This window comes from Mauremys reevesii, linkage group 1, assembly GCF_016161935.1.
Source record: "Mauremys reevesii isolate NIE-2019 linkage group 1, ASM1616193v1, whole genome shotgun sequence".
NCBI classification, from domain to species: Eukaryota; Metazoa; Chordata; order Testudines; family Geoemydidae; genus Mauremys; species Mauremys reevesii.
Genome location: NC_052623.1, coordinates 295725525 through 295750722, shown reverse-complemented (window position 1 = coordinate 295750722; position 25198 = coordinate 295725525). Strand labels below are relative to the sequence as shown.

Sequence of the window (25198 nt, the reverse complement as noted above, 5' to 3'; positions counted from 1 at the left end):
GCTTCGGCGGTGGGTCCCGCTCCGTCTTCAGCGGTAATTCGCCAGCGGGGGGGTCCTTCCGCCCCGGAGCAGAAGGACCCCCCGCCGGCGAAGATTGGGAGCGGCAGAAGCTCCGGCGCCCGGCCGCATAAGAGTTTGCCGGGCACCCGGAGTGAGTGAGGGACCCTGCTCCAGGGGCCCCAAAAAACTCTGGTGGGGGGCCCCCGTGGGGCTCGGGGCCTGGGGCAAATTGCCCCTCTTGCCCCCCCCTCTGGGCGGCCCTGGCTCAGCTGCAATTAACCCACCTGCCTGACCTTCTTTTCCTTGCCTGCAGATTATAGTGATCTCAGCGCAAGAAGCCCTGGAATGTGATTCCTTCTGAGGCCATGTTAAACTGAGATGTAATGACATTGCCATGGTATGCAACAGAATATAGCAAGAAGAGCACAGAGTGGATCGTAGTAGGAGACCGGCCAGTCCTTGCTTACAGACACCCCCTCAACCTGAAGCAAATACCCACCAGCAACCACAGACCCCACAACAAAAACACTAACCCAGGAACCTATCCTTGTAAGAAAGCCCGTTGCCAACTCTGTCCGCCAACTCTGTCCACCAATCTATTCAAGGGACACCATTATCGGTCCTAATCACATCAGCCACACTACCAGAAGCTCGTTCACCTGCACATCTACCAATGTGATATATGCCATCATGTGCCAATAATGCCCCTCTGCCATGTACGTTGGCCAAACCGGACAGTCTCTACATAAAAGAATAAATGGACACAAATCAGATGTCAAGAATTATAACATTCAAAAACCAGTCGGAGAATACTTCAATCTCCCTGGTCACTCAATTACAGACCTAAAAGTCGCAATATTACAACAACAAAACTTCAAAAACAGACTCCAATGAGAGACTGCTGATTTGGAATTAATTTGCAAAATGGACACCATTAAATTAGGCTTGAATAAAGATTGGGAGTGGATGGGTCATTATACAAAGTAAAACTATTTCCCCATTTTTATTCCCTGCTCCCCCCCCGTTTCTCACACCTTCTTGTCAACGGCTGCACAGGGACCATTTTGATTACCACTACAAAAAGTTTTGTTTCTCTCCTGATAATAGCTCACCTTAACTGATCACTCTCATTAGCGTGTGTATGGTAACACCCATTGTTTCATGTTCTCTGCGTATATATATACACATCTTCCTACTGTATTTTCCATTGCATGCATCCGATGAAGTGGGCTGTAGCCCACGAAAACTTATACTCAAATAAATGTGTTAGTCTCTAAGGTGCCACAAGGACTCCTGTTCTTTTTGCAGATACAGACTAACACGGCTGCTACTCTGAAACCTGTGTTAATTAACACTATTGAGCTGCTTGTGGCTAAGTCGCTAGATTTGTCACTGGTCACTTTGACACTTATTTTCTCACTAGGGAACCCGAAAAGTCAGTAAATCTAGTGACAAAGTAGCTAAATTGTTCAGCCTCCACCGGACAGGGCAGACAGCGCCCCCGCCTCGCCCTCAGGGGATCCCTTTCCACAGCGTAAGACCACAACTCCCAGAATGCAACATTCAATAGGGCTGGGGCGCTAGGCCGAGGCAGCCCTTCCGCTTCCTGCTGGCAGCGACGCAGCTTCCGGTGGCTGCAGCTCGTGGCCTGGGGACGGAGCGCGCGGCGGTGACTCTGAGCGGGCGCGAGGCGGTCGGCAGGAGGCTGGGAGCAGATTCACCGTCACCATGGTAAGGCTGCGGGCCCTGCGCTGCCCTGCGGGCCCCGGGGAACGAGCGGCGCGGCGGGCTTGCGCCTGCGCCAGCGCCAACTCCACATGGGCCGCGAGGGGCGGTGGTTTTCTGCCGTTGCCGCCCGCGGCTCCGGGCCCTCCCCGCCTGTGTGCGGCGGTGGTGCCGCCAGTCACGGGGGAGCTGGGCCCTGCCGCGCCCGGCGAGCGGAGCGCGGGCCTGGAAGTTTCTAGAGCGGCCTCCCGCTGTGGGTAGCGCCGCAGATTCCCCGCCCGGCGCCGAGGCCCGTAGCGCTGGGGCTGGCTCGCCATGCGGGGCCGCCGCGTCACTCCGGGGACCATCGCCGCGGGCCGCCGCCCCATCCCCCGGGAGTGGGGGCGGGGCCGGGGGCTCTGAGGCTGTCGGGTTGGGGGCGATGGCCAACGTGCCTGCTGGTGACAGCTCGGCAGCCGCTCTGCCATGGGGCACATGGGGATGTGGCTGAGGCAGGCGGCCTTGGCAGCCTCGAGGTTAGGATTTACCTGGGTAACAAGATCATCCACCTCAAACAAGGCAAAGTATGTTTAGGGGAGCTAAGTCTTTGTGTTTCTGCACACCAGGCTGCTAGTAACTGACGGGGGCTTGGGAAGAAACTTACTCCTTGAGAAATCTATTTCAGAATTGGCCCAACCCTATAGCAGAACAATCTACTGCGTTAAAAGTTTGCAGCGGTGTAAGATTGAATATACTGTAAACATCCAAACAGGCTAATATCACTGTATCACCTATCTTCCTTTTTATCTGGTTCTGAGTTGACTTGAAGCTGCTGAAGAATCCCCCGTTTGCTTCAGAATGCAGCTCAGGGTGGTGTAACAACTTGGTTCTACTTTGCTGCTGAATTCATGGGGGCCTTGATTGAGTTTAGATTTCTAATTTTAATGGGCTAAAAAATACTGACCACTATTGTGGTGTAATTGACATGGGAAAAGCAAGGAAATAAAATTGTGATAATGTTAACTTAAAAATGTCATCAAAGTTTTTATCTTTGTTTTCAGTAATTCTACAAAACTTTGACATGAGTGGCTCCAATTCTCTGTTGGGTGCAGCAGAACAGTGGAGAAATAAAGGTTCTGGTTTCCCAATTTTCTGGTGGGCTCACCTCTGTCCTGGTGTAATTAAGATCTGGCTCCTCTAAACTGTGCCAACTGATAATGCTCCTCCAGGGTTGTTGGCTAGTAGAGAATAGCTGCATTCACTCCAGGAATAGGGGTATCAGAAAGCTAGTTCACTGCTAGCACAGAAGAAATCTCCGCCAGTGAAATCTGGTCAGTTTCCAGGCAAATCTCCTTGTCACCTGTGCTCTGCAGGATAGAACAGGGCAGGAAATCTTATATTTGCTCTGGTAGTTCATCTCAGCAAAGTTGGAGACAGCATTTGAGTCCTTTGGTGCCCCTGAGGTAATAAATGTCTTTCTAAATTAAGAGGCTCTATATAGCATCAGTAAAGTGAAGATTTAAAAAAAAATTTAGATAAAAAGTGTGTTAAAGATTCATTTATTAAAATATACCTGGGAATAGGGGGATATTAAGTATTGTAATTCAAGAATAACATAAAACATCATTTAATTTCAACTTATGTTAGTGAGGTGTTCTGAAAATGATGTGATAAAGCTAAATTACATTATGGTTACTATTATTTCAGGCATCCCTTTCCCTTGCACCTGTGAATATTTTCAAGGCAGGAGCAGATGAAGAAAAAGCAGAGACGGCTCGGTTGGTGAGTTTATTTAAATATCAACAGAATGTCTAATACTTTCTATAGTTAAGGTTGTCTGACAGTTATCATTATAAGTAAGGCCGTGTGTAAATCACACTGTCATGGAGACAGGTTTCAGAGTAGCAGGTATGTTAGTCTGTATCCATAAAAGAACAGGAGTACTTGTGGCATCTTACAGACTAACAAAGGTGCCACAAGTACTCCTGTTCTTTTTACTCTTATGGAGGGCATGGAAACCATGAAATTGCTTCCCATCCCCCTAAATGGCGATCTTTTAAATATATTTTTTTTTAAATGAGAATGTTTACAACAAAGTCATCAATACAAAACATTACCTTTACTTGCAGTGGTGTGTGCATCCAGAAGCACAAAGTGCTGTGTGCATGTGTGGAAGAATGGAGTGCTGTGGGCATGTTTGTGTGGAAGAAATTGACTAACTTGTAAAATTCCTTCAGTTCTTGAAATCAGCTAAAGTTACCTGTAAAGTTCATTCCATGCAAACTCACTGAAAAGCAATACTTTGCTATTTACACAGTTGAGAATTTTCTTTAAAAAAAAAATTGCAATTTACACAGAGCCCTAAGTATAAGACCCTGTTTTCAGTTGCATTTAACTTTACCTGTTCGGGGTGAAGCTTTGCTTGCTGAATGTCTACTTCACTTTGAATATTTGTGTAAAGTTTAAGCAAAAATGGTTCCCCTATTTTCAAGAACGAGATATGGGGTTAGGGTGGGGAATGTGTTTTTGCTCATACTTTTTTTTTATATATTTTGTTAATATCTGTTTTGTTGAGAAGGTCCTCTTTCCATACTTTGGACTGAGGATTTGAAATTTGGGAGTGGGATTTCTTTTGCCATTCACATGAAAAACTGCCAAATTTGACCACATCTAATATTTTTTAAAAAAAAAATTCAGTTTGCATTTGTTCAGTGGTAGAGACTTGTTGAAGTATAATTCTTTGAAGATTTAATCTGTATTGAGAATGCTCCAGCCTAAATTTTTAGGGATTGAGCAGGAGTTTCCAGGGAGTTGCTGCTCCCAGATTCTGTGGGTTATTGTTCTCTGAGTGACTCCTCTGCTGGCACCCACGTTATGAGGAGAAGAAGCTGCCTGACTTCAGAACTAGACCAAGGGAGGGAAGGGGATGGGATATGGTGGTGGAGGAAGTAGATCAGGACAAGTGGTTGTAATTTCTGACCCTGTTATGTTTTAATCTTCAGCTGCTTATAAAAGAAATGATGAATCCTTGTCTGATCTTGTTCACTTTTATTCCAGTCATCCTTCGTTGGTGCTATTGCCATTGGAGACCTGGTTAAGAGCACTCTGGGACCTAAAGGCATGGTAAGATGTTTGCAGGCTTTCAGACACCATATTTTTAGCTGTCTTTGCAACTGTTAACACTATGAACTACGTGTTCAAGCAGTATTCTAAATCTTGCATCCTGTAGGACAAGATTCTTCTAAGTACTGGAAGAGATGGCACAGTGACAGTAACCAATGATGGTGCAACCATCCTAAAATCTATTGGAGTTGACAACCCAGCTGCCAAGGTTTTGGTTGGTGAGTTTGACTAGATGTTTGTCATTACAATATTTGAAATCTCCTTGTAGGTCAGTTATTAAATAGCATTTACTTTAGCAAACAAACAACATCCTCTGAGCAAGTTTCTTTTGCTATGTAGCAGGTTGATAATATGACACTCAGTTACTGCAATTAATCCTGCCCCTATGTAGTTTTTTTAAAACCCTGTTTTTGATTTCCAAACTAGTGCGTACCCATAATATACAATATTTGTAGTTAGGACTGAGCAGTACAGAATATTTGAATAAAACTAACGTAGTATTCTCTTTTAGATATGTCGATGGTTCAAGATGATGAGGTTGGTGATGGAACTACATCTGTAACTGTGCTCGCAGCTGAATTACTTAGGGTAATGAAACTTTTGTTTTTAAACATTTTCTACTATATCTGGTATTTCAGTGCTCTGATACCATAGACAGAGTAGGGTGCCGCCAATAGAGTAAGCATTACTGTATCACTTATCAAATTGTTAGAAACAGGAGCAAAACTTAGATGCTGTCTGTGCTGCTTCTTGGGGGTATCCAGGGTTGTGAAGCACCTTGCTACCTCCTACCCTTAATGCGAGGAAGTCTTGTCTGTGCCTGCTGTGTATCAGTTCCTTGACTTCACCAGCCTCTGGCAACGCAAGAACTACCTTCCAGGCCTCTGCCAGCCTCACTCTCTCTGTACAGGCGAGCAATAGGCGCTTACCAACCCCCAAGTCCTCCAACCATCCTTCTGGAATGCCCACCCCCTTTTCAATTAACACGCGGAGAACTCTGATTTGCTGTTCACAACGGAGTAGTGTTCACCAGCTTTCAAGATTCAGTTCAGGATCACCACCTTATTTTACACATAGCACTTTACACAATCATAACATGCATTCTAGAGCCTAAACTTAACTCACAAGGCCTCTGTGTCCTACGTGATAGCTTGCCTCAAGTCCTTTTTCCAGTGCTTCAACCAAGCTGGCTGAGAGCCCTGCTTCATAAGATCAAACCAACTGGTGGCTTGTCCTCACAAATTAAAGGATAACTCGGGGTTCATCTGCACAGGTTGCCAGGAAAAACACCCCAAAACAAGTCTGGTTTGTCCAAACCACACAAAGACTCCACCAAAAAAAAATAGCAAGGGGCTAGCAGTTTGCGCATGGTGCCATGATGCTGAATGGGGCATGGTTCAAGGGGGACGGAAAGCAGTCCCAGAGATGAGTGGGCAGTGCGGGGGGACTGTGGGTGCAACTGCATGAAAATGGCCTCCCAACTTCACTAAAACAAACCCAAAGCTGTTTATTATATGCTGTTTACTTCTAAACCGGATAACTTTTGTTGTGTTTTCCTGCAGTCCCCACAATCTATTGAGTAACATTTTGCTCAGACTGCAAATGGGCATCCATTGTGAGCCATACAGCACTCAATGCATGTGACCAGGCACACGGGGATAAGCATCTCGTCCTTCCTGCCTGACAGGAGCTTGTGGATCATCTTCTGATGGCCTACCTTGACTCTCAGACCTAGATAACATAACCTTTTCTCACATATTTTCTGTACATACATCTCACAGTTATGAACAGTGTGACACAGGCTATCATAAGAGACCTTGCATAATATTCTTTGGTTGACTAGTATGTAGGCACCAGACCCAGAGGATCTCTGAAACCCTTATGTACCCTTGCTCCCTATGCCAGTTGGCATTAAGAGGTTCTGTTAATAGTACCATATTCCTTATCTATTACTAACACCTTGAATTATTGTATTTGAAAGGATTTTTAAAATAAACTTGCTTCACCATTTATGTTGTCTTCCTCACCCAACTGATATGCAAAAAGAAACAATGAAACTTCCTTTTTAGTCGTATAATCAGTTTCACTTTCTGGCTCTTGCAGTTAGCAGAATGGTACAGTTTGATTGCAGACACTCCAGGAAAATACTCCTTGTAAATCTTTTTTCCCAATGAATTAAGAAAAAGGAAACATTTTTGAGAGGCGTTGTAAATAATTGTTTTTGCAAGACCTAAATTGATTTGGTAGTGCCTGTTTAAACAGTTAAGTGTCATCATGTGTACTCTGAAGGCTACTGAGCTTTGACTCTGATGAGCTACCCGTGGAGGGAGCTTCAGAGGCAAGGACCTCCTGCTAACAAAGCTCTGCAACAAGGCCTAGAGATTTTTAGCTCCAGGAACTGACATCAAGAGCACCTGCTGATCTTAACTGAAATGACAGGGCTCAAGGTGAGAGATGATCTCTTGGGTAGCTGACTTCCAGGCCAGCCAGGGCATTGAGGATTTCTCACCAGCCCCCTGAGTTGCACCCATAAGTAAACAGGAAGCCAATGCAGAGCTTCGAGTAGATGATACATTTTTATAATTTACTTGCCCGTTCAAAATATAGCTATGGCTTGCACTAGACAAAGCTTCCAGATGATCTTCAAGGCCACCCTGAATAAAGCACATTAGTTGCTTAGATAGGAAATACTAGCAGCATGAATGACCATATCTGTATTTGTAGTATTAGAGGGTAAATATATATATTTTCTAAATCATTCCTGTTAAGATTATTCTGATCATTTTGGCTGTCAGGTGGATTAAAAGTCTCCTTTTGATTCTAAATTTTCTTACTGAATAAATTGCCCTCCTCGCTTCAAATTTGGCGTTGAAGTAAATTATATGTTTTATGTTAATAGGAGGCAGAAGCATTAATTGCAAAGAAGATTCATCCTCAAACCATCATTGCAGGTTGGAGAGAAGCTACAAAAGCAGCAAGAGAGGTCCTCTTGAAATCTGCAGTGGATCATGGGTTAGTAAATACCTTGTATTTGCAGTAGTAATCTTCTTTGGTTGTCCTGATTAATTTCTATGTAAACTGTCACAGATGGGTAGGACAAACAATTGCATATTGGTCAACAGGAGGAAAACTGTTTGACTTTCTTCATTTCTGAACTTTAAAATATAATATATAAGCAATATTTTTGGAATAGAAGTTATCACAATTTTCTTTAGTTAAACTATAAAGGCTTTTTAAAAATATAGACAAATTATCTTAAAATACTAAAGGATGTAGCTGTTTAACTAGAATATAATTTGCCTTAAAATATAATTTTCCCCTTCAACAAAATTTGCAATTTGTTCAGATTTTTCAGTGCGTACTGTAAACTTCTAGAGTGGTAGCCGTGTTATCTGTATCAGCAAAAAGAACAAGGAGTCCTTGTGGCACCTTAGAGACTAACAAATTTATTTGAGCATAAGCTTTTGTGGGCTAAAGCCCACTTCAGCAGATGCATGCAGTGGAAAATACAGTAGGAAGATATATGTGTGTGTATGTATATACATCGGTCAACAGAAGGAAAACTGTTTGATTTTACACACACACACACACACACACACACACACACACACACACACACACACACACACACACACACACACACACACACACACACACACACACACACACACACACACACACACACACACACACACGAAAAAATTGGTGTTGCCATACCAACTCTAATGAGACTAATCAATTAAGGTGGGCTATTACCAGCAGGAGGAGAAAAACTTCTGTAGTAATAATCAGGATGGCCCATTTCAAATAGTTGACAAGAAGGTGTGAGTAACAGTAGGGGGGAAATTAGCATGGCAAAATAGTTTTTATTTAAGCCTAATTTAACGGTGTCCATTTTGCAAATTAATTCCAGTTCTGCAATTTCTTGTTGCAGTCTGTTTTTGAAGAAATGTATAGGTGAAAGCACTATGTAAGTGCGAAGTATCAATAATATATGTATGCAGTAATGCAACAGGCCATATGTGGTTTGTTATCCATTGAGCATCAACTCCGTTTCAAGAGGTGCTTTTATTCAAATTCATATCCTAAGAAGAGAGTGCTCATGTAGATAGGCATACAGTTAACTATTTGCAAAGTACAATTATTTTGCAACTGCACATCACTTCAAAAATGTTGAGGAAAAATGTATAACAATATATGTAAATCTGAGTGTAGTGGTTGTCAGTCAGTTGAATTGCTTCTTCAGTGCTGTCCATTTAATTTTGTTCACTTGGTTACATTGTGTTTGTTTTAGTGATGATGAAATAAAGTTCCGTGAAGACTTAATGAACATTGCAGGGACCACGCTGTCCTCAAAACTACTTACTCATCATAAAAATCACTTTACTAAACTAGCAGTGGAAGCTGTTCTTAGACTGAAAGGATCTGGTAATTTGGAAGCTATCCATATTATCAAGAAACTAGGTGGAAGTCTGATAGACTCTTACTTAGATGAAGGTATGTTTTTATTCAGTGACCATGTATTTGAGAGTTGAAATTAATCCTATATGTGAGATATATGCATCTGTCTGTATGTGCTTCAGGAAACATTGCTCTGGTGTTGGTAGGTGAATCTGGTAGGTGAACAAAATTTTGACACACTTTAGAACATGGGTGGGCAAACTTTTTGTCCCTAGGGCCATATCAGGTACAGAAATCGTATGGAGGGCTGAGTAGGGAAGGCTGGGGGAGGCTATGGTTCCCCAAACAGCGAGGCGAGGCGAGGCATGGCCCCCACCCCCTTTCCAGCCCCCCGGAATCCCCATCCAACTCCCCCTCATCCCCACTCCTAACTACCCCCTGGGACTCCCACATCCTATCCAAGCACCCCTGCTCTCTGCCCTCTGACCATCCCCCTGGGATGCCTGTCCCTATCCAACCCTCTCTGCTTTCCCTGCCCCACGTTACCAGTGGGGTGGGGGAAAGAGGGGCTCAGTCCTTTCCCTGTGTGTTTCCCCTGCTCGTTTGGCTCCTCTCCCTGGCAGTCGGGCAGAGCTCGCTCCCTGTCTGGGCTTGGCTGCTGGGGACAGGGGTCAAGCATACTGGAGGTGGAGTGGGGCCCTGGCTTGCTATAACCTTGTCACCGGCAGCAGGGCCCAGGCCTCTTGACGGCTCCCCCTGTTCCCCGCCCCCTGACCATGCCATCCTGGAGCACCAGGTCTGGCGGCGCTATAGCCGTGCTGCCCGGCCGGAGCTGCAGCCACACTGCCCAGGAGCTGGGGGAACTGTGACTGCGAGGGAGGGGAGGAGAAGGGGAGGGGCCAGGGGCTAGCCTCCACCCCGCTCACCGCGCTGCCGGGGAGTTGGGCTGGCTCCTCCGCAAGCCTGTCCTGACTCCACTCCCTGGCAGGGGCTAGAGGAGAAGGGTCCTGTGGGCTGGATGTGGCCCACGGGCCATAGTTTGTCCCCCTTTGCTTTAGAATAATAGTCCTTTTCCCATTTTAAGGCCTGCTGAGGTTTTTACTACTTTCTCTTTCTCTACAGGCTTTCTGCTAGATAAAAAGATTGGTGTCAACCAGCCAAAAAGAATTGAAAATGCAAAGATACTTATTGCAAACACTGGTATGGATACAGATAAAATTAAGGTAGGTGATTAATATAATAGAAGCCATCTTTATAAATTGAGTTAAATTTCAAATAAATCTTACATCTTTGTTTTTAATTTAGGTCTTTGGCTCTCGTGTAAGAGTGGATTCGACAGCAAAGGTAGCAGAAATAGAACAAGCAGAAAAAGAAAAAATGAAAGAGAAGGTTGAACGTATTCTTAAGCATGGAATAAACTGCTTTATTAACAGGTATGCATTTATTGTGGATGGAATAAGGTATGTGACTATGTCCCACACATTCTCTATTATTAAAAGCTTGCTGCTTCATAACTTTTTTAAGACCCAACTCCCTCTACCCACACACATAAGATTCATCCAGCCGTTTATTGTCAGACTTCTTATTTATTATTATAATGCCTTCACTGAGTCCAATATCACTCCTTGCCCAACACAGTTGCTAAGTAATTTTCTTACCTGTCATTCTGACTGCGCCATGCCCCCTACCTTTTAAATCCTTCCACTTGCTCTCCCTTGTCCCTTGCATTATGTTGAAGCTGCCTGTGATTGAGTACAAGAATCTATTTATATCTGCCTCATATCTTCTGAATTATCTTTCGCCCAGATCCTCAAAGCTATTTAGGCACCTAACTCCCATTTATTTCATTGGGCTTTAGGTGCCTAAATAGCTTTGAGAATCTGGGCCTTTGTTTCTTAATGTCATTCCCATACCTTTCATCTTCAGCTGGTCTGCAGAGCCACATTCTTCTTCTTTTTAAACATTTCTTAAGATCTGCTTCTTTTGTGATGTCTACAGTAAACAACTGGCTATAAGTTGATCTCTTTATTTATCCATCCCATATACTTAGCACTGAGGACTTGCCGTTTGTAGGTTGTGATCTTTTGAATAGTAAAACCAATGAGGCTGTACTCTTGCTGAAAGACTCTCACAAGCTAATCAAAGATCTCAGTGAGTCTGCATGCTGCACCAAGAAGAAATCAGGCTAGACCACAAATGTAGTCTAAGCAGAGGTACCAAAGGAAGACACTCTGCCTTCCCTTCATTGGCTTCTCACCCTGTGGCTACATCAAGGCAGTTAATTGACATCTTGGTTGAGAGCAGTTTACATCATCTGGAGGATCTTTACTCATCCTGTCCCATCCCTAAGGGGTAGGGTATTCTAGACAATTTCAGTCTCCCTACCTCCCGCTCTCCTTCCCCATCCCTTTTTCAGGGACTTCTCTCATGAAAGACAGTTAAGTCTGAAGAAAAAACAGGACTGGTGCCCAATTCTAGACTTTCATTGGTGCTTCAGATAACCTCTATAATCCCTTCCTTAGATCCCAAGGACTGGCTTGCAGCTCTTGAGCTGTAAGATGCCTCTTTTCATGTAACAATCCATTCAACTCACAGGAAATGTCTGAGATTCCAAGTGATAAATTCCCACTATCAATACAGAGTTCTGCCATTCCAACTATCAACAGTGCTAAGGGTCTTCAACTGCCTGGCTGTGGTAATGGCAGCTCACATGAAAAAGTAAGGAATCATTTGAGTGAAATCAACACATGTAAGTGACTCCATTCACCTGATTCTTCAGTTGTTCACTACCCTGGGACTTGATCAATAAAAAAGTTGATTCTGTTGTCAACCCAGAGGGTAGACTTCAAAGGGGCATTACTAGTTTTGATAGTACTGAAGGCTTATCTGCTTTAGGACATATTCAGTACCATAGTGGATCTCATCAACCAGCTGCAGGTTCATTATTAAACATGAATAAGAACATAGGGGCCTAGTGAGCCAGAAGTCACACGGCCCCTTGGATACATGTCACAAAGCATGCCAGACTTCATCTATGCTCTATGCGAAAATCTGTGCATCTGCCCAGTAAATGTCACATAAACGTTAAAGTGCAAGGCCACCCAAAGTCCTACTGTAACTGGTGAAAGAATCCTCTAAATGTAAAAGGGGGTACCTTTTATCACTGTTGCCATCCAGTACACTAACGACACATGCTTGAACTCACCTAGATCATCTCCAAATACAAGGCCTCTGGACTCCTGAGGACGCTTGCCTTCACATAAATGTACTGGGGTTGAAAGCAATTCATTGGACATGCACAGCATTCCTTCCCATATTGAGAGGATTGATGGTCTAGATCAGGGGTAGGCAACCTATGGCACGTGTGCCAAAGGCAGCACACAAGCTGATTTTCAGTGGCACTCACACTGCCCGGTCTGGGGAGCTCTGCATTTTGATTTAATTTTAAATGAAGCTTCTTAAACATTTTAAAAACCTTATTTACTTTACGTACAACAATAGTTTGTTTATATATTATAGACTTATAGAAAGAGACCTTCTAAAAACATTAAAATGTATTACTGGCACGCAAAACCCTAAATGAGAGTGAATAAATGAAGACTCAGCACACCACTTCTGAAAGGTTGCCGACCCCTGGTCTAGATATAACAGATAACATGACAGCAGTTTCTTGTATAAACAGACAGGAAGTAGCACGATCATTTCCCTTTTGGCAATAAGCTGTCCAACTCAGCAGTTGGTGTGTGCCACAAAATCACTCTGGTTGCCCTTCATTTACCAGGCTTGTGGGATGTCCTGACAGACTGCTGCAGAAGGCAGTTCATGAATGATCTGTTAAAGACACCATCCCACAAGACATCAACAGCTGGTCACTTAGCCATAGACTTACCTCAAATGAGAACAAGAAGAGTGTTGGGGAGGTCTGAGTCTGGGCTCCCTATCAGATGTCTTCCTCATTCCCTTAACATCAGGAATAAAGTACATCCCCTACCCACCAATCCCATTAATACCAAGGGTCTTAAGCGAGTTCAGACAGTGCTCAGCTGTAGTAATCATGCTGACCTCCAGCTTGGCCAATGAAGTTTTCATTATCAGACCTGCAGAATCTATCCACTCATCCTCTGATACTTAACTCTTCTCCAGACATAAGTTCCCAGAACCAGGGACAGGTTCTCCATCTGGACCCAGCTTTGTTACCCCTGACTCTGTGGATACTGGCTAGCTAATCATGACTTAAGAGGAGCTGTTCTGCTGAGGTCCAGAATATACCAATTCATGAATAGGAAAAACTGCTAGGTTTACTCATTCAGCCAAGTGGAAAAGATTCTATATTTGGGCCCAACAATGCCAATTCTCTCCCTTAGACTCAGATATTGCTATTTTCGACCACCTTTTTATTGCTGAAGAACTCAGGGCTATCTTATCAGCTCAGTAAGAGTTCACTTGGCAGCATTATCAGCTAAAGGGGGGAGGGATAGCTCAGTGGTTTGAGCATTGGCCTGCTAAACCCAGGGTTGTGAGTTCAATCCTTGAGGGGGCCACTTAGGGATCTGGGGCAAAAATTGGTCCTGCTAGTAAAGGCAGGGGGCTGGACTAGATGACCTTTCAAGGTCCCTTCCAGTTCTAGGAGATTGGTATATCTCCAATTATTACCTGTTACCTAACCATCTCTCCCATGCCAGGGTCATGTGGTGTTTTTCCCACCTGATGATAGCTAGATTCCTTAAGGCCTTATGTGGATGTGTTTCCCCTCAGTCAGGGATTCTCCTCTTCGTTAATATAGTGGATGTGGGATTGTTATAATGGCTCTGCCTTTTGAGACTCTGTTGACCTTCTCACTTTACCATTTGTTCATGAACACAGCCTTCTTGGTGGCAATATGTGACTAAAGGGTAGGAGAAATTCAGGCACTTATGGCTAATATACTGTGTACACTACATTCCATAAGGACAGCGTGACGCTTAGGCCTTACCTGAAATTCTTGTGGAAGGTAGACTCAAGCTTCCGTCTAAATAAAGTGATCCATCTGCCTGTCTTTTTTCCAAAACCCCACTGTAACCAAGGACAAGCCAAGCTACACTCGCTAGATGTACTTAAGGCACTGTCGTTCTGTCTAGACACAACTAAAGTTTTCAAGAATTCCCCAGACTGTGTGTACATTTGCAGATAGGATGAAGGGTAAGGCACTATTTGCCCAGAGGTTATCTAACTGGATTCACAATTGCACTAGGCCGTGGTATGAAACAGCCAGACAAGATCTACCGTAAAGATTGGAGCCCATGCCAAGTCCCAGGCAGCTACTGTGTACCAACCTGAGACCTATAGAGCAGCTGCATATGCTTGGTACACATTTATACAATATTACTCCCGTGTAGAAGTGTCAAGAACTGATGCGTGCTTTGGCAGACCTGTTCTGTGGTAGGTGTTCAGATACTTACATCACCCACCTCCTATGCTCCAGGTTACTGCTCTTGAGTCACCAGAAGTGGAATAAGTACAACCTGCTCTCCTTTCCTGTACTACAGAACCTTATGCGAATTGGATTCTGTATTGGGCAAGGAACTCAGGATATTTGGGACCACTCTTCCCTTTATTCCCTTGGGTGGGGGATCATGAGGACAGCTACAGTGCAGGTGCAGCCCCAACAGACACAGCCAAGCTAATCTGAATTTGAGCCTTTGGGTATTTGTGCACCAGCAGTGGAATATATCTGGATAACCCATTTTAACGAACCACAGTTAGAAAAACAAGTTACTTTACAGTGTCTTAGTTTCCAGTTATGCCCCTAGAATTTGTCTGACTCTTCATGCTTTGTGCAGGGACGTTTTCTCCATGTTTGGGAAGTGCCTCGCACCCTGAGTGCTTTTGCAATCTAAAGTATTAATAATAATTCCATTGAAAATCCATTTCTGTTCATGTTGAGAAGCAGGTTTATTTCTGTGGCTATCATGTAATTTTGATGAAAGATGCAGTCTTTCGATAGCATGAATATGTATGTGTGCTTCCATTGTAGGCAACTGATTTATAACTACCCCGAACAGCTGTTTGGTGCTGCTGGTGTTATGGCTATTGAACATGCAGACTTTGCAGGTGTAGAACGTCTGGCTCTTGTTACAGGTATAGAGAAGAGTGTTGCATCATAGAAGTATGTCTTGAGTGTTGACATATCAGTAATTCATTTTCTGCTAAATATTAATGCGTGATTCCATAGTTGTTGATACAACTTGCCTTTAACTTTTCATTTTAAGAAAAGCAGTTAATGTAAAAAAGCGGTGGAGTAATATGAACATATATTACTTGGGAGGGTGGGGCGTGTGGGAATTAAATAAAAAAAACAACCCTGAAGATCTTTCTCTTAAGGTAAAATCTACCCAAAAGTAATTACTATTTATCAGGGATGAAACATCGTGCTCTTGGTGTCCCTAAACCTCTGTCTGTCAGAAGCTGGGACAGGACAATGGCATGATGGATCACTCAATAATTGCCCTGTTCTGTTTATTCCCTCTGAAGCATCTGGCACTTGACCACTGTCAGAAGAGGGGATACTGAGATAGATGGAGCATTGTTCTGACCCAGTATGGCCATTCTTATGTTCTTGATGGCTTTTGGCCTCTGTAAAATAAATTGTTTTGCTAATGGCCAGCTATCTACATCCCAGTGAGTACTATTGTCAGCAGAGAAGAGATGGAAACTGAGCTGAACTCTCTTCAATTTACTCTGCTTTAAATTTAAACGTACTGTTGTCATTTGGCACCAGCTCATGAGCCCTGCATTATCATAGCATACTGATAAATATACTTCTTTAGGCTTTTCAGATTTGATAGGGATCAGACTTTATTTTAAAGGTTACCTGTAAATAAAAAAAATCTTCAGAATTATGTGTTTGGTACCCTAAGTAACTAATATAGAAAGTCTGAAAGAAATATGGGATAGGTCTGCTGCAGATAGGCCTTGCTAGGTATAGCATTGTTTGGTTTTTGGGAAGTATAAGTAGTCTAGTTACAATAGTATGTAAAATAAATTAAATATCCCAACAGAAGTATGATTTTTAAGATTGTATTGTTTAAAGCTCATATAGGTTTGTATGCAGTGATCATACTGTAGCTCTATATCACTCTATAAAACAGTGGTACGATAGTCTAAAAGGAGCTACATTCATGTTAGTCAAGCATTAGAGTGAAATAAATAGTTGGGTACTGGATATGTTTTTCATGTAGCAGATCAATCAAATAATTGGATTTAATTCAAAATATAAAGTAATACAGTCGTGTCTTTATCAGATCTCAAAGTGCTTTTCAGAGGTGAAACAAACATACTTCTAGACTCTGTTCTTAATATTTTGGTGTCAGGAGTCAGGAGTTTCACAATATATAGTGTTGAATTTCCCAAACTCTTCAAAGCTGAGCCTCCACTTCAGGAAAATGAAACCAGTTGCATCCTGCCATGTAGTGATAAAGGCCTTCATGTTTTAATGTATACATCTTCCCGACTCCTGTGCCCTCCACATTCTTTGGGAAGTGGGGGAAACTTTGTCACCTTTCTTACATGGTTTGAGCAGTGAAATACTTAAAGTATCAACATTAATTGTCATCATTGATATCTGAGTTAGCACCCATTGAAAGGAGGGAACAGTCCAAGCCATGGAGGTATTGTTTCAGGCTCTCTGTAAACTCAAACTTCTTTGCGTTGGTTTCAGTTTAACAGTTTGGCGTTGTTGTTACTAAAGGGAAAAGGTGTATTCTCAGCTCAAGCTAGCTGACTAGTTATCTAACAAGGTGAAATCCTAGTGAAGACGAGACAGTTTGTAGCATTCACGTGAGTTAGCAGGTCAAGTTAAAGGTTATGGGGAGCCTAATCTTTAACTTGACCACCTAACTTGTATGTAAAAACTACAAACTGCCTTGTCTTCACTAGGATTTTACGTCATGTTAGGTAACTCCAGTTAGACCCCCCCCACACACACTTTTTTTTTCCTTAGTGAAAACACACACCCTTTAAAGACTGACTTTGTGACCATAAAATAAGTCTAGCTTTAAAAACCAACCCCCCCCCCCCCCCCATAAAAGTGGAGACTCTGGGAATCAACTGAGATGTACAGTCCTGCCACCAATTTTAGGAAACATTGGTGTAGTGTTACTATTAGTGGCTAAAGGAAGCTTCAGATCTTCCAAGACTTGACCTAAATGTTACCTGGGGTTCTTTCAACCCAAAACTCTTGGTAACTTTTACTCTGTGCAAGGTGGTCTCAGGAAATAAATCGGGACACACGTCTGTCCGACCGATAGATGGCTGGCACAAACAGGACAACACGAGTGCTTTCACTTAAAGCTACGCTTTACTTAGTCTCAAGTACTTACACATGTCTGCAACAGATTAGTAAAACACCCCCAACCCTTGATAATTACCAAAGCTGAGTGTGGCTCTTGAGTGAAACAGCGGCAAGCTTCCGGTGGCCGAATCTTCTGTCTCCCTCTGGATACATCTTGCGGTACCCAATGGCAGAGTCCAAAAGAGTCCCCAAACGAGTCCAACTATCTCAAGCTTTTTTCCCCTTATTTATACATTAGTAATAGAATGCCATGTCCCTTAAAGAAAACTTGTAAAGTTAGCAGTTTCAGTGGTCAAGCAAGAGGTTCCTTCTGATTATTGATTAGCCAGGTGTGGGTTTTTCCAGAGTTTGCAGCCTTGAGACCCCAATAGACATTCCTGGGGCACATCCTGCTCTTTTAAAATGCATATATCAGCAACTTCAACACAATTCTTATCAGGAAGGATGTGGGGTCAAGCTGCCCTTTCTGTGGCACCCCAAACCACCTCCCCTCCTGCCTTAGTCAAGCTGAGACTGCTGAATGGCCAGTTTACAGCTTGCTGACTAGGTTGCCTTTAACAATAAGCCATAATGGTTTCAGGCACTTTACTGGTTTGCCAAAGTCTCTCCATACATAGACTGTAACCAAACAAGCAGTTTAACATGAACTTACATTCATAGGTGGTGAAATTGCTTCAACCTTTGATCACCCAGAGCTGGTAAAACTAGGAAGTTGCAAGCTTATTGAAGAGGTTATGATTGGAGAAGATAAGCTCATTCACTTCTCTGGTGTAGCTATGGGTAAGTGTTTTACCATTAACCAACTATTATCATTTCATTCATTTATCACGAGGGCCCAACCAAATTCACAGCTGTGAAAAATGCGTCACGGACCATGAAATCTGGTCTCTTGTGTGCTTTTACCCTATACTGTACAGATTTCACGGGGGAGCCCAACGTTTCTCAAACTGGAGGTCCTGACTCAAAAGGGGGTTGTGGTGGGGAGCGTCTCAAGGTTATTGTAGGGGATTGCAGTATTACCACCCTTACTTCTGCGCTGCCTTCAGAGGTGGGTGGCTAGAAAGTGCTGGCTGATGGCCAGGCACCTAGCTCTGAAGGCAGAGCCCTGCAAGCAACAGTGCAGAAGTAAGGGTGGCAATACCATATTATGCCACCCTTACTTCTGCGCTGTTGCCTTCAGAGCTGGGTGGCCAGCAAGTAGCAGCTGCTGGCCAAGGACCCAGCTCTGCAGGCAGCAGTGCAGAAGTAAGGGTGGCAATACCATACCATGCCATCCTTCCTTCTGCGCTGCTGCTGGCAGTGGCATTGTCTTCAGAGCTGAGCTCCCAACCAGCAGCTGCTGCTCTCCAGCTGCCCAGCTCTGAAGGGAGCGTTGCTGCCAGCAGCAATGTAGAAGTAAAGGTGACAATACCGCAGTCCCCCTACAATAACCTTGCAACACCCTCTTCCCTCTCCTTAGGTCAGTATTCCTACAGTTACAACACCAGGAAATTTCAGATTTAAACATTTGAAATCATGAAATTTGCAATTTTAAAAATTCTATGACCTGAAGTTGACCAAATTGCATGTGAATTTGGTAGGGCCCTATTTATCACTAACCATTATATTTAAACTGTTCATTAAGTGGTTGTCATTAGAATTGATACTTTAGATGCACCATGTGACAAGTAACATTTTGTGTTTAAAAGCTTGGCCAACACTAGGGCGCTGGTCCTGCAAAGATATGTACATAGGTTTAATTTTACTGAATTGTGTTATGTACATTCATAAGTGCTTGCAAGATTGGGACCTAAGACTTTGCGTCCCCACCCCCCTTTTGGTAAATAAAACAGTGGTGAGGCAAGTGGCAACCTGTTAGCAGGAATCTTCTAGAATAGATTTCAGTAACTTTCGTTAACCAGAAAGTACCAATATTTCTGATCTATATGTAGTTTATCAAATTATTGCTTTGCTGTCTTCTGCTTCTAAGTTAACTATTTATTTTGCGAAGAAATACAGCATATTCTGTAGTAGGACATGGATGAAAATGGCATGGTTAATGGAGTTCATTAGAAATTTCCATTTGTACTTTGACATGCCAACTGCTTCATTTTTTTCTAATAATTTAAACTTGTCTATGGTGATGTCAGTAAAACTGGCATAAATGCTTTTGAGATTCTTTGTTTTCCATTCTGCCGAAGCTATTCTGTCAAATTTTTGTTGATGTTCTCTTGGCTATGTTCTTAGCTCTTTGTTTTTGCTATTTTTGACCTTAGGTGAAGCTTGCACCATAGTGCTGCGTGGAGCAACACAGCAGATTATAGATGAAGCCGAAAGGTCTTTGCATGATGCTCTGTGTGTCCTTGCCCAAACTGTGAAAGATACTAGAACTGTCTATGGTGGAGGTGAATATTCAAGTTATCTTTCACATTTTCTTTTCAACACAATGTATGAGTTCTTGTTGTCAGTCAAGGCAGGTTGTAAAGTACTTACATTCTTTTAATATACAGGTTGCTCAGAGATGCTGATGGCTAATGCTGTCACAGAGGTTGCCAACAGAACGCCAGGCAAAGAATCTGTTGCAATGGAGTCTTTTGCGAAGGCCTTGAGAATGGTAAGTTAATATTCTTCTTCAACTAGTGTCCTGATGGGTGCTCCACTGTAGGGACACTTGCATCCCTGTGCTGCCGATTGGAGAACTTTGGTAACAGTGTCTGTTTGGCCAGCACGTGCACTGTCCCCCACCCTGGTGCATTCCTCCTCCCCTCCTCCTGTCCCCGCCCATGCTCGGTTTGGAGCCCAGGCTGTGGGATTTGAGCCTGGAAGTCTACACAGCAGTGAAACAGCCCTGCAGCCCAAGCCCCATGAGCTGGAATTGGCTGGTGTGGGCCAGCTTTGAGTTTTTCTTTAGCTGTGTAGACATACTGTAAGGCTAAAGGCAGAAGAGACTAGTAGAACAGGCAGCACACGTTGGTTCTAGCAGTTTTAGGTCGCTGATTCAGGGAGATTACAGTAACGCTTTAATAGAAAAAATTCTCTAGCACTGTCTGAACTTCCCTACATAAAATCTTAGAAAATATTTGTTTCAGCTAGTGAAAAATGAGACACCACCATAGAAAAGTGAATACAATACACATTAACTGCAAACCTTGCTTATATTGGAACACAGAGTTGGGAAAGCCTGACTTCCAGTAGCAACATTTTAAACTAGGAAAAACATCTTTTTCAGAAAGTCAAGTAATGTTTAATTTAGAGAATACTATCTCTTTAATGACCATACACAGTTTGCTCTAGCATCACTTAAACTGACATGCGTTGAATAGAAGACTCTTGTTGATAAATGCTCATCAGCAAGTTTACATTCTTAAAATGGAACAAGTGCCACAAGACCATTTTGAAATGATTAATGAGAAAATGTACTCTTGCTAAATTGAAGGAAAAACCAACTAAAATATTGTAGCTAGCATTCCCTCTAGTACTGCTTACAAAGGTCTCAAGCCTGAGGGAATAGCATTCTCATCATAAATATTTTGGTCTATTTTTTCCAATTTCTTTCTTACTGAAATATGTACCTTTAATACAAATTAGTAGGATTTTTTTAAAGAGCTGCTTAGTATCTGTTTCAGAGTTAAGTTCGCAGTTTTAGACCTTTTCTAAGCTATATGTTCAACTAATCTAAACATCTCCTTTTGGCCTGCAAATTTGCATGTGTATTCTCAGTGTAGAGAATTATTTTACACAGATTACAGGAAATCACTGCAAACCATTTTAATTGCAGATAAATATTTTGTTTCAAATGGTCATATAGTGTAACTTTGCATACCTATAAAACCTATAAAACATTTGTTGACAACCTCAACTGGTGAATTTCTGCTTATATGTTTTTCTTTCCCTTCACAGCTGTTTTTGTAATTGAAGAGTAAATAAGCAACCTTAAGTTTGTATAGAGTTGTTGCAGTAGGATTATTTTGTTTTTGCTTTTTATTTGCTTGAGAATTTAAAACATCCTCTGATCTGTTGTCATGCATATTTATTCTTTTAGATCCCAACCATTATAGCTGATAATGCTGGCTATGACAGTGCAGATCTGGTGTCTCAGCTCAGAGCTGCTCACAGTGAGGGGAAAACAACTTATGGGCTTGGTGAGAAATTTGATAGCATGTGAATTGTATTGAATTTTTTGTTCTTTTTTATGGGATGGAATATATGCCTTTGCATTGTTGTGATTTACTGGACGCAAACTTGACCTTGTGATAAAGTCAAGGCACGAGTTTGTGATGCAATAAACAAAATAATTAGGATTTAAAGTAGACAAACCTATTTGAATCAATAGATGTCCAATTGAATGGATGTGAATCATGGTTTCATATGATGAAAGAAAGTACTAGCTTTTTCCTGTACTGTCTTAACATGTAATTGCCCTGGTCCTCTGTGATTATTATACTAGGAGACAAGTTCATGGTTATATTGACCATTTGGAATAGAGATGGCTTTATGGCTATAAGCTATTCTTTTCTCTTCCTGGTTAAATTATAAGCATCACGTCAGTGAGTGTTAATGCTGTGATTCAACCAAGATTGAGTAGCAGCACTAGGAAGTGACAATAAATAGATGCAGAATTTGAAACAACGTGATAAATTATATAAGGTTGAAAAGCTCCACTTTGACATGGTTGTAATAGCAAGGATGGTTATAGTAAAGAACTTACTACTTTCAGTTCAAATATAGAAGACTACACTTATTCTGTAGTATGTAAATGGTATCTTCAAGTTCTTAGTTAATAGTGCAAAATATATCCTGAAAATTAAACATATTAATATATCCTCATGCATGTGTTTGCATATCAAATACATACACATGCATAGAAAGAAAACATGATATTCATGATGATGTGATGTAAGTTTTATTGGCTTGAGTTTGGGATAATTGGTTCAATGTGGATGCCCACTTTGAAATGGGGGCAGATCAAAGCGCACTGTGGAACTTTTAGTGTGAAGGGTCCTATAGACTGTTAGTATGTGGCAGTCTAGTGTGAGGTAGGCTTACACCCTGGCTTGTCACAAACTAACTATTCAAATACACAAGCCCTTAATAACAGCTTATAGGTACCTACTATATCATGCAGCTCTGTAGGGCATTTCATAATGGAAGCTTCATACCACTGGAAAGGGGATATTCACAGCTTCCCAAGGCAACCTAGCACACTCTTCTAGCCCAGGAACATCCCACGATAGTGAATTTTGGCATTGACGTTTCTGTATGTAGGTCACTTGTGGGGATATTTTACATCCTCTCCCTTTTAGCCCTGCATAGTTGGACTCATAGTCATTAAAGCACCTGGCTTTACAGGTGGAGGGATAGAGGTAATAAGTATTGACCCTTTTCTTTAAAATACATAATTTCTAAAATAGTTTTTCTGTAGAATATGACATATGGATAATACATGGTTGAGATGTAATCTTTTTATCTGCACTTGATTTAGATAACCTGCATTATCCGCAAAGCTATTAACAAGATTTTCCTTTATTTAAAAAACAAAAACACAACCTTTTTGGCAAAGTATCTTTCTTTTTAAAGATATGAAAGATGGTGTCATTGGAGACATGGCAACCCTGGGAATAACTGAAAGCTTCCAAGTCAAGAGACAAGTTCTGCTGAGTGCAGCTGAAGCAGCAGAAATGATTATTCGTGTGGATGACATTATTAAAGCAGCACCAAGGTATCCTAAACTCTGAATCTAAGTTTGATGTTCTAGCTATACCATTAGAGAGAACCCTTCATTTCAAGCTAAATATTTTCATCTTTTTTTATTTTTTCTTGATGACAAAGCTATTTTTGGTTCTACTCTAACATTTTAGTATTCCCACAATTAGTTTGCAATAGCAGAAACAATTGACTCTCCAAAGTTATTGTGATGTTTAAATTAGAGTCTATTCAAGCACCATCTAGTTAATGAAAATCCATAGTTGTGACAGTGTTTGATCAGTGTGTGTAGAACTAAACTCTGAGTTCATTGGAGAAATCTGTTTGTGGAGAAAAATGGGAAGGCAGTTTTTGATTCTCTCCATTGTTAGGAAACCCTAAAAGCTAAAATTGTAGCTGGATGCCCATAATGTATCTGAAATTGAATCTGCTACTGCTTGTTGCTGTCTGTTTACTATTATTTTGTCTACTTCGATTGCTGATTGGTGTTCTAGGAGTAAATTTCATCTACCAATCTTAATGTGTAACCCACATTTCTTCATGTCATTGCCCGCATGGAATCCACTCTTGGGCACATGCAAACCAAGAGTGGAATCCATGTGGAAGACACATCTCTAAGACCTACAGTTACTGTAAAGTAAGTAACACTATTCTTTAGACGATTCAGATGCTGTAACTTAGAGCATGTTGACATCTGTGTACCTGGAAATATTCTGCAATTTTGTACACCACCTTGAAGAGTCTCTTCATATAGTTCGTGGCAAAAGATAGTTCTTTCCCCAGTTAAATCAAGTCCTGCACTGGAGGAATTTATTGGAAATAAAATGACTGCTAATGAAGAATCCCTCATTGTTCCTTACCAGTAAAGTTAATCCGTGTGGCAACAACCTTGCAAAACTAATTTGGTGTTACCTAAAAGATTTTAGTGACACAAAGGGCCTATGTAAGCCCTCACCACATTGGTGAATTTCAGCCTTAATTTTAACTTTGTAAAAAACAGATGTTAGAAAATGTTTGTGGATTGTCATGGGAAAAGTTAATAGTGGGGTGCCACAAGTCTCTAATAGAACTGTTGTGTGTTAATGATGTGGAAAAGGGAGTGAACAGGGAGGTGGCAAAATTTGTAGGTAACACAATTTGGAATTGTTAACCAAATCTATAGAGGATTCTGATAAACAAATAACCAAAGTTAGGTGAATGGGCAACATGAGTGTTGTTGATAAATATGAATAATGCATATTGGAGTGGAAAATTTGAACTACTTATGCACATTACTGAATTTTAAATTAGCCATCAGCTGGGAAAGATTTAAAAAGTTGAATTTTTTTATGTGCATAACAAATATCCAGTTATATTAGTAAAATTACTACTTAAAGTTTTAGAAGTAGTATAAAATCTAATGCTTTGGGTCTCAACTGAGTTTCTAACTATTAAGAGAAGACTCTTACTGGACTGATTATCCCTACCAGCTTATCATTAGGTTGCTTGCACCTTCTCAGGAAATATGTGGTGCTGGGTACTGTCAGAGACAAGATACTGGATTTGAGGGACTGGGGGCTCATCCAGATGAGCAGTTCATGTGTTCCATGCTTATGGAAATAATTGGCATTGAATTTACAGTAGTGTGTGAAACTTGTTACTTTAAAAAATGTCTGCTGGACTTCAAGGGGAAGATACCATTCTAAATCATGTGATTTTCTTTCAGGAAACGTGTACCAGACCATCGCCCATGTTAACTATTCAACCCATAAGGATGTGTGGACCAGATCTCACCAAGTATTTAAAACAAACAAACAAAAAAGCCTCCTGAGAGGTTATGGAACGGAAGCGTAAAGTAAAAGAGTGTATTCATTCCTGTCGTGTCATTGTTAAATCTGCAGAAAAATGTAACTTATTTTGTTTTTGTGCTTTAAAAAAGGCATTTTACATCCAAATAAAACATGGGTTGTATGAAACATC

At 41.8% G+C, this 25198-nt stretch overlaps 1 protein-coding gene across 3 annotated transcripts; it reads left to right on the top strand.

Annotated features, from left to right (window-relative positions):
* Positions 1-1577: 1577 nt before the first annotated feature.
* On the top strand, positions 1578-25198 carry CCT2 (chaperonin containing TCP1 subunit 2). 3 transcript variants are annotated; one of them, XM_039507315.1, is made up of 17 exons: positions 1592-1731; positions 2766-2837; positions 3412-3486; positions 4762-4827; positions 4934-5045; positions 5339-5415; positions 7727-7839; positions 9122-9324; positions 10351-10451; positions 10534-10661; positions 15242-15345; positions 18218-18337; positions 19813-19941; positions 20047-20150; positions 21579-21678; positions 23114-23255; positions 24945-25198. In XM_039507315.1, exons 4-17 carry the CDS (start codon positions 4825-4827, stop codon positions 24973-24975), a joined length of 1467 nt encoding a protein of 488 aa, XP_039363249.1. In that variant the 5' UTR covers positions 1592-1731; positions 2766-2837; positions 3412-3486; positions 4762-4824; the 3' UTR covers positions 24976-25198. The 3 variants fall into 3 exon arrangements, with proteins under 3 accessions (XP_039363240.1, XP_039363249.1, XP_039363259.1); XM_039507306.1 differs by lacking the exon at positions 2766-2837 and having other exon boundaries at positions 1578-1731; XM_039507325.1 differs by lacking the exons at positions 1592-1731; positions 2766-2837 and adding an exon at positions 2945-3167.

Bases quoted from the DNA above. Each gene is read 5' to 3' on its own strand.
- CCT2 (XM_039507306.1), top strand. The intron at 7,840-9,121 runs GTTAGTAAATAC...TGTTTGTTTTAG, and splicing joins AAATCTGCAGTGGATCATGG to TGATGATGAAATAAAGTTCC. The intron at 23,256-24,944 runs GTATCCTAAACT...ATTTTCTTTCAG, and splicing joins ATTATTAAAGCAGCACCAAG to GAAACGTGTACCAGACCATC.